General features: G+C 39.3%; 1 protein-coding gene across 1 annotated transcript; it reads right to left on the bottom strand.

The window, feature by feature from the left end:
* Positions 1-6,080: 6,080 nt before the first annotated feature.
* Positions 6,081-7,604, bottom strand: LOC108877494 (putative protein TPRXL). Its single transcript, XM_018667566.2, has 2 exons — positions 7,334-7,604; positions 6,081-7,060 (listed from the first exon to the last, which is right to left on the bottom strand). The coding sequence occupies exons 1-2, from the start codon at positions 7,524-7,526 to the stop codon at positions 6,081-6,083; spliced, it is 1,173 nt and encodes a 390-aa protein (XP_018523082.1). The 5' UTR covers positions 7,527-7,604.
* Between the last annotated feature and the right edge of the window lie 2,429 nt (positions 7,605-10,033).

Here is a 10,033-nt window from a genome sequence, read left to right as displayed (position 1 = left end):
TGTGGAATGAAAACAGGAAGGAGGAAATAAAGAAACAATGAACCACTGAATTCTTCTCAGCAGATTAATTTGCTTGCTGCAGAATTAAGAGAAACTCCTTTGGAGTTTCATTCTGCTGCCTACACATTTTCTTCTCTTTTCTCTTCATCTCTCTCCACATGAAATTATGGTAATCTAGATTTCATGGTCATCGAGATTGTGTCTAAATGCATGTAAATTTGCTGTAAATTCACATTTACATTTACATTATGATATAGTTTTCAGCATCACAATGTCTATTGTCATGTTTTCTGAATCACAATGCATAGTGCCACGGTGCATTGTTACACCCCCTGTCCCAGGTCACATGCACTCTGAAGCAGGTTCCTTAAAGACCTCTCTGTATTTGGCTGCATTCATCCTTCCCTCAATTCTGACTAGTCTTCTTGTCCTTACAGCTGAGAAGCACCCTGATAGCATGATGCTGCTACCAAGTTCAGTCTTTTTTCTGTTAGCTGTAATGCTGAGAATAATTAGTGCATACCACTTTATAGAAGGCATTTAAATGTTATCCAGACTTGTTGACAGGTCTGCTGTTCACTAGGTTTTTAGCAAAGATTGTTAGAATGCAGTTATTACTTAACACTATATCTTTATACATGTATAGCCTATGTGCTCTGGGGGATATCATTAACAGTGAATGGGAGTCAAATTCAGAAATGTGGCCAACATGTCGACTATATTTCAAGTATCCTAATAATTGTCACACATTTAATGTGTCCTTATATCTCATATCACAAATTAAGATTCTAGAGAACATATGACAGGAACACTTACTCGTCTGCAGTGCGTAGACAACAAGTCTCTGCAGCTTTGTTGGCAGCAATAGTGTTACATTTTGCTGCTAGAGTCTCTTTAAATTCATCATATACTGACAGAACTAACACATTACACAAGCCATGCTTCCATTGCAGAACACACTCCAATTAAGTCAATATCTTAATCACTATTGTAGTGCCATTTAACAGTTTAGGCAACCAGGGTTTGTCAACCCCTACTTCCCTTGATAATTCCCAAGTTAAATCAGAGTAGGTCAAAGTCCCTTCATAGTACAGGCCTCTGGATTTGGGCGGTTTATTTTCATGGCAGATCCTCTCTAGCTCCATCAGATTGGATGGAAAGTGTCTGTGAACTGCCTTCTTCAGGTGTCCTCAAGGATGTTTTGTGGGGTTTAAGTCTAGGCTTTTGCTGCGCCACTCAAGGACTGTCAGATTATAGCTATAGGACAGGTTTATATACTGGGGTGTTGATGAGGAAATAAAGGGCAGGTGGCTGTTGAGCTCAGGTGACTGTGAAAGGTGGGAATACCCAGAGGACTACTTCAGGAAAATAAGGGGATCCACAGCTGACACTTAGGAAAAACACAGGTAACATTAAAAATGAGGGGATTCCATTTATTTGAGCTTCTTCCAGGGTATTTTACATGCCATCTCACTGTCTTGGCTCACTGAGAAACCTGATGAGCTACTTGAGCCATCAGGTTCACCTGGACTTTTCCTGCTATGCCAAAATATCTGCTGTGAAAAGGGTATAATGAAAGGAAACATAAATGACTGGCACCCTGGAAACAAAGCTAAAAATATTAGGTGTTGCCAAGACACATGGGGCACAAAGGGTGAGAAGTAAGATGGTTGGTGCTAGATAAGGACCAACCAATAAATTTTTGGCCGTAGGCGTCCCAACAGGTTCATCTGGCCATTGTTTACACTGATTTATTACAATTCATTCATGCGTTGCAAACAAGAAGTCACATGGACTGACCTGTAAGCCATTCATTGGACAATGCTAGTAGTCTGTCATCCTGCATTATCCTACACACACCCGTGAGCAAAATACAAAACCCAGCTTTTAATCCGATGACGAAGTCATGCTGCTCTTCAGTGCTCTTCAGCACACATGAATGTTTATCTCCTCTGGTGATCTCATGAAACACACAAAAATAGTTAAAGATAGGCACTAACTGAAGATGCAAATAGACTCTATCTGTTGTAAATAATGACACCTCACAGTTAAGTCTGATAACATCACAGCCTTGTATCTGCTCTATGCTGCATTGACAATGCAAACAACCAGCTCGCCAGGTCACCTGGAAGTAGACCTTTTCAGATGGTCCTGATTGTGATATTACCATGATGATCATATCACTACAGTATTGTATTTCACTGTAAGAATAAATAAATTAAAAAAATACAAATAAGATAATTAGAATGTTCATGAGAACACATGCATTACTGTACAACAACACACAAGTAAGCACACACACACTCAACACACAACAATGAGCAGGGCACAGCCAGCAGCCAGACCTGGAACATTCTTCAGTGTGATTAGATTGTCCTTGTCCTCCAGTACAGGGTAAGTTTCTCTCTCTCTCTCTCTCTCTCTCTCTCTCTCTCTCTCTCTCACACACACACACACACACACACACACACACACACACAGGGATGTAGTGTACAAGCACAGAGCATTGCAGAAAATTAAAATCTATCCTGGGGAGCTGCTGGCACCAAGGAGGCTGTTTTATATTTGATGAGCAAACATGGAGCTCTCTCTCGCTTTCTCTCTCCTCTCTCTCTCTAAGGCAAGTCAGTCTCACTCTCAATGAATCAGTTAAAACCAGTATAGGCTATACACTGTAGTCCATGCTATCTTGCTGATCAGATTGCTATAGATTTACTTCTAGCACATGAGCATCTAGGCTGCGCACCTATCTCTCTCTTTCTCCTTCATTTACTCTCTTTTCATCTCTCTCTCCCTCTTTCTCCTGTACTTTTGTGCTTTCTTGTCCCCTCTCTTCTACTGTTTCTCTCTGCATGGCATGGTATGTCTACCTCTGGAGCTGTAGAGTATGGATCTGCAACTGCAAACTACCTACTGCTCCCATGTTCCTGCACAACACACAATTATTATTATCACTGTTGTTGTTACACCTATTTATCTTGCATTGTGCTGTGTGCTTTTTCTCTCTCAAACACACACTCTATCCCTCTCAAATTCAACTCATAGTTGTGTAGCAATTTAACATAGATTTTTGACACATCTTTGTTACAAGTGTTTCTTTCAAATATTGAGTGTTAAATAGTAGGTTTTTCCACACAGACCAAAAAGCATTCTGTGAAGACCTGTTAGGTGTCACCCCCCTTCAGACCAGTACAAGAGGAGGAGACATCTACCTGGCCATTAAGGAGATGTTAACAAAGAAAGAAATAGCGAAAAAAAAAGTGGTTTCAATAACCACAGATGGAGCCCCTGCTATGATACAGAGAGAAAGGAGCTGTAGCAAGACTGAAAGAGGACAGTCACGAGCACATAGCTTACTTGTATCATTCATTAATCTGTCCTCTGCGCCTCCCTGTCAGATGAGCATGCTGAGGTGATGAATACAATGTCGAAAATGATCACTTTTCTCAGGGCATCCTCTTCCTACCAGCACTGCATGCTTAGGGAATTCCTCAGAGAAGTTGATGCCAATGCTGATGATCTTTTGCTGCACCACACAGTTTTCTCTCTTTTTGAAAGTGAAATGAGAAACAGATGGACAATGTGGCCTTTTTGGTTTATATCACTTCGCATCTGAATTAACTGAATTTGACACTACAGGGCAAGGACAATTCAATTTGTGAACTGATGACAGCTGTCTGTTCCTTTCAGAGGAAACTTCAGGTGTTCAAGGAAGTCACACAGCACTTTAAATGGGTAAATGCTGAGCCTCTCCAGATCCAACTGGTTGATCTCCAAGCAGATGTGGCCCAGAAAGAGCTGTTTGTAAGAACTGACCCTTCCACCTATACATCTTGACCATGTTTGGCTCCACACACACCTTGGAGGCAGCTTTCTCCACAATGAATATAATCAAAACTAAATATCGCTCCAGGCTCACCAATGAGCACCTCCACATGTGTATGAGAATGGCCCTGACTCTATTCAAGCCCAGGTTTAAAATCCTGGCAGGACAAGCTAGAGCTCAATTCTCTTACTGAGCAAAAGAGTGAGGGAGTTGAATATAAGAGGGGAAGAAAGTGAGACTCTACTGTTAAGATGTGTTGAGATTTATTATCTGTAAATTGGTTGATACTGTTGAGTCAAGACGTGAAACAGAAAAGGGGAAATTCAAGCTTTTCCTCCCTTATTTTATTTTTCTCAAGTTAAGCACTTTATTTGAACATGCACAATTTTCACATTTTATTTATTTTCTCTTATTTTGAAATGCATTTAGTAAATGTGAGAACATTATATATATCAGCAGTCACACATATATGTTCAGATCTAAGTTACATGACAATAAACATTATCAAGAGGTTTTTTAATTGTACTGAATTCATTTCATTTGACAATCAGGTATTGATTACATGTAGATGTTGATAGAACTACTAGGCTATATATCACACTAAATTATGATCTTACAGACCTTTGCGTCAATATATTTTCTCTAACTGGACATCTTTAAACTTTAGTTGAATACCCCTGCCCTATAAAATTACAGTCTACTTTTGATAAAAAAGGACACGATTCTTATCCTTCATCCACTCTCTCTTGTAGATATCTCAGTTTTCATAGTACATTCTTCCCCAACCACGCCAATAGTCTTCATTCCTCTTTGCTAACTGCTGAGTTATTATAGAAGTATGTCCCATACTGTCTGAAGGGATAGAAAGTGATACAAAACATGATAGCGTGTAATTATATTTAGTTATCATTTGCATTTAGCAGATACATAGACTTCTTCCAACCCTGAGTTCCCTTTCCTTGGTATGATGGATAAGTAGAACACGGTGACATGTCCACCCATTTACTGGAGAGGAACAACCAACAAAGGCAGCACACAAAGAGAGAAAGCAGCATAACAGATGACCGTTTATTACCTTTTTACATTGTAATAGCACATATTCTAGGTGCTTTTATATGAGAAATATTTACACCTCTGCTGAGATAATGATAGCCAAACCACATGTGAGTGAAAAAAAGGACAGAATATAGCACTTTTAAGAATATTCTGTTGTTATCGGAGATAAGTTAGTCAGTAACATTAATCACTACAACTCATCAATTCATGCTAATGACTTTTTTGATTTTATTGAGTTTGCAAGGAAAACAATGGTGATTTTTTCTATCTTAAGGATCGCTGTGGTGCAGGGTTGAGGATTGGGCCCGCAAATGCTTATACCTAATGATGTCAACAGTATGTGCTAAATGTGGGCAAGTGTAGCTAGAATGTGTAACTTGTGATACACCCAAGTAGTTTTTACCTTCTGCTATACCACCTTGTCCACTAAATGCCATACTGTGGGCACCACCAACTGATCTGTTTAGTGCAGACCTTGCCCTAGCCTTCTCAGACCACAGAATCTTCTCTGGTGCCTTGTTTAGAGTAACCCATTCTCTGGTCTTCTTTTGTTCCTGGACTTTGGATTTTTTAGGCCATGTCATGGTACTCTCTGGTCCTGCTGTCTTAAGTGTTGTAGGCCCTGTACCTGGTTGTCTCTGGTCCTGGGAACTTGGGTGTTGTAGGCCGTGTCCTGGTCTTCTCTTGCCTTTGGACCTTAGGTTTTGTAGTCTGTTTCATGGTGCTCTTCGGTGTAGTGGACTTAGGTGTTGCAGACAGTCTCCTGGTCCTCTCTGGTTCCTGGATCTTAGGTGTTGTAGGCTGTGTGCTTTTTCTCTCTGGTCCTGGAACATTAGGTATTGTAGTCTGCATCTTGGTACTGTCTGGTCCTGCAGCCAGTAGCTGTTGGACGGCTGTGTCGTAGAACTTTGTGGTCCTGGGACCATAGGTGTTGAAGTTGGAGTCCTGGTACTTTCTGGTCTGACGGCCCCAGGTATTGTTGGTAGTGTCCTGATCGTCTCGGGTCCCTGGAGTCTAGCTATTGTAGTATGTGTCTTGGTACTCTCTGCTCCAGGGGCCTTGGGTGTTATAAGCAGTGTCCTGGTCCTCTCTGGTCCCTGGTTATTAGGTGTTTGAGGTTGTGTCTTCATACTCTCTGGTCCTGGGACATTAGTTGTTATAGTCTGTGTCCTGGTGTCTGATCCTGCAGCCTTAGCTATCATTGGCAGTGTTCTTGAGGCCTTGGGTGGTGTAGGCAGTGTCCTGGTCCTCTCTGGTCCTGAATCTTAGGTGTTGTAGGCTGTGTGCTTTTGCTATCTAATCCTAGGACATTAGGTGTTGTGGTCTGTATTTTAGAACTGTCTGGTCCTGTGGCCATAGGTGTTATAGGCCATGTCCTGGTCCTCTCGGGTCTCTGGAGTTTAGCTGTTGGAGGCTGTGTATTTGTGTTTCTTGGTCCTGGGACATTAGTCTGTGTCCTATTACTGTCTGATCCTGCAGCCTTTGTTATAGTAGGCTGTGCTCTTGTCTTCTCTGGTTTTGGAACCTTAGGTTTTGTAGGCCCTGTTGTGGTACTCTCTGTTCCCAGGGCCTTAGCTGTTGTAGGCTGTGTCCTGGTGCTATGTGATTCCTGATGTTCAGTAGTGTTCTTTGGCCTAGATACACTGAGTGATATCTTCTGTGAAACAGGTGGGAGTGCAGGCCTCTGTGTTACTATTGCAACAGGATGGCTAAGAAGGGCAGATGATTTACTGGCCACACTGGATTCCAGTGCTGAAATGCCTTTAGATGAGGAAAATGTGGGTCGATGTTTTGAGTCAGTGCTTCTTTCATTCTCCTGACACTTCACAACCCCTACTGAGGCCACTCTATGTGTCTTTACGCTTTCATTACAGGAAGGTGGCACAGGCTTCATTGACGGTGGTGCCGTACTCCCTGGAGGTGGTTTCAGTCTTGAATGACTGGAAGATGAAGAAGGCTTACTGTCTGTTTCTGACGATTTAACTATTGTTCCCACACTCTCCTTGTGACTCGGAATTCTGACAGGGGACATTTTACGTGTCTTCACTTTGAGAGGAGTCATCAGTTTTGAGTCAGTGGGAGGGTCACTGGCTACACTTCCTTCACTGGAAGTGAAAGGGATTGGAGACTGTTCTGTGGTCCAGGTTGTTTTCCTCATATTTCTGAAGAACTTTTTCTCTAGAAAAGATTTTCAAAGAAAACATGCATAAGATTATTGTCATACATAAAAAACAGAACTTTTATTTTCATTTATTTAACTTATTATTAGCAATGTCCTAATATCCTTGTATTACTATTTGGCCTTAACTCCTACTTCATGTACTTCTCAAGCCCACCAAGTCTATGATCAAATCATCACTAATGGAGGACATTACTAATCATTGTTAATTGTAACTTTAAAAGATGATATTTAATTGTATCTGAATGTAAATTATAACAATGCAAACTTACCCCATAGCTCCTCGTAGTGAAAGGAGACGTCTTTGACATTGGTTTCATGGTTAGAGTCTCTGAAGCTGACCAGCTCTGACAAATACTCAGCTAAAAAGTTTGGAATGTCACCTGGTTGTGCTATGAGTGTCGCTCTGGAAACACACTCTATCAAGCTCTTTATTCCATATGGACATAAACCCTGGGAATCCATCTTTAATAGTTTTTTTAATTTTAAGTATTTTTTCTAAATGGAATGTAGAGACTGTGTTTGTTTGTCTGTTAGTGTATGCAGTGCTGAGTACGCCACGTATTGTAGAATTGTGTCAAAGATCAAAATGAGTTCTACAAGATCAACTTACATGACATCACAGTTGATTATGTCATAGAATTGTCTATCCTTCCAAAATTCATTCTGGAATATTCATTCTGGATATCTTAAATAGAATTCTTATCAGGAACAACTCCAATTTCAGATATTTACAATCCAATTGTAACTAGTCATTCCCACAATGTATTTTTTTATATGAGAAATACACTGTAACTAGTAAAAATGTCATTACTGATATCCACAACTTACTAGTAAAAATACAAGCTGAAGATGCATACAATTACAATTATGTCTAAACACAATGCAAAAAAAAAATAAAAAAAAAAAAAAAATGAATAATGAGTATAAATTTAAATGTGTGAAAAAATTTAATTTTAATTCAAAATCTAATTTGTATTGTTTTTAGTATAGATTAAGAATTTGGTTCAGTCTTAATAAGCAAGTTTGTCTTAATTTGAGTTATTTTTAACAAGACACAAGGGACATAAAGCATCCACTTCAAGGCTATAGAAGCCTTCTTTTAAGCAATGCTATGTCAAGACAAAAACATCTAATTTAAAGCCTAAGGTTGTTTTCCCAGGATGGTCAAGTTAAGGTGTAAACCAGAACAGTGAGGCTTAAATTTTACAGTAGTTTTCTGTTTTTTTTTTAATTGCATACAAAACTCTCTGAAATTACAAACATTAACTTTAAATTAACAAGCCAATGTTTTTTTTGTTTGTTTGTTTGTTTGTTCTTTTTACAGGACAATCACTAAATAATTTATACAACTTTTTTCTGCTTTCTTAAATATAAATGTATGTAGAATGACAGTAACTGTCTGTAATTAGCAAATTATATAAAGGCTTGCATACATACTGATCATTTGAATGTTTTTTTCATTCACTCTCACAGCAAGAGGGTTCCAGGTTTTCTGTGTGGAGTTTGCATGTTCTCCCTGTGACTGTGTGGTTTCCCTCCGGGTAATCCAGCTTCCTCCCACCATCCAAAGACATGCATGTTAGGTTAACTGGTTAACTGGATGCAATGCCCAGCGATGGACTGGCGATCTGTAAAGGGTGTACCCTGCCTCTCGCCCAATGTCAGCTGGGATAGGCTTCCAGCCCCCCTGCAATATAGATCATGACTGAATTAATTAATTAATATGTTGGATCTATACATTCATTTTTGTTTTTTGTTGTTGTTGTTGTTTCTGCTTCACAGATGGTTATGTGGGTTGGCCTGGTTGGACGCATGATGCACTGAAGAGCCAAGGCAGGTACCTCTTCCCATATGAAGTAAGTTGAAATTTCAGTAAATGTTTACAAGATTCAGTGTTTAAAGTGATTTGTTTGCTTTCCTCCCCCATTAATCATCTCACAACCCCCTCATATTTATCTGGTGTCCCTGTTTACAAAACTGTATATAAAATAGTTCAAACTAGCTCCAGCCTCCAGCAGCTATTACTTACACACTGAGGCTTCAGTATTAATCTTATTTCAGTTTCAGTTTCAGTTATATCAGTCAGGGACCAAACTATAAATGAATAGCAATGTGTGCATGAAATACAATTTGTTCCCACATTTTAACTAATTTGTGTGCAGTTTTTACATGCTCATGCATGCAAGGTAAATGCGCCAGATGCACTCGCTCTTCAGCATCAGCTTCAGGAGCCTGACGTGGTTATAGTTCTATTCATTGTCATGGTTAATGACTGACTAATGTATTACGTAGGCTATTTAATTAATTACTTTACTAATGTTGTCTTGTCAACTAATAATCAGCTTAACACAGATATTTAAAGTAGGTGCAGTGCACTTCCTGCTGTTGTCATGGCTGTCACTGTTGTGGGAACAAATTGTGTTTTGTGCATGTATTTCATTCACACGTTTGGAAAAAAAAAAAAAAGGTGTGACCACACCACCTTCCATAGTACATGTATATATATATGTAAATATACACATGACACTTTGTTTATTCCAGCACACAATAAAATACTTGTCTAAGCTAGTTCAACAGCACTTACAGTGAAACATGTGTATTTCTTATTACCACTGATGGTTCCTGAGTCTGTGAGTCAATCTAATGACATTGACTGTCAATAAATACTCTATTATATTAGCTAATTGCTTATTCATAGAAAAATGATAAGCATAGAAAATGATAAAACTGGAAATGTGCTGTTTGACACAAATGAACACAAACATATATACTGTAAGATTTGACCCGGTGGTAGAAGAAGGAGGCACAGACTCAGGTGCTTCACCTGGTGTTCTTTTTATTTACAATTACCAGACAAAAGTGCCAATTTGTGAAGGTGCGTTGAAAAAAAAAAAGGAAAATTAATAAAACTAAATACAAAACTCAAAAAGTTTCAGAACTCAAACGCAATCTAAGTCTCCTGGCCTGCA

The sequence above is a fragment of the Lates calcarifer genome, linkage group LG12, assembly GCF_001640805.2.
Source record: "Lates calcarifer isolate ASB-BC8 linkage group LG12, TLL_Latcal_v3, whole genome shotgun sequence".
NCBI lineage: Eukaryota > Metazoa > Chordata > Actinopteri > Centropomidae > Lates > Lates calcarifer.
This window is presented reverse-complemented; position numbering and strand designations above follow the sequence as displayed.

What these genes read in the sequence shown, in the direction of transcription:
- LOC108877494 (XM_018667566.2), bottom strand. Translation starts at nt 7,526, where the DNA reads ATGGATTCCCAGGGTTTATGTCCATATGGAATAAAGAGCTTGATAGAG. An exon ending in TCACTACGAGGAGCTATGGG is followed by an intron (nt 7,061 to 7,333) that starts GTAAGTTTGCAT and finishes AATCTTTTCTAG; the next exon opens with AGAAAAAGTTCTTCAGAAAT.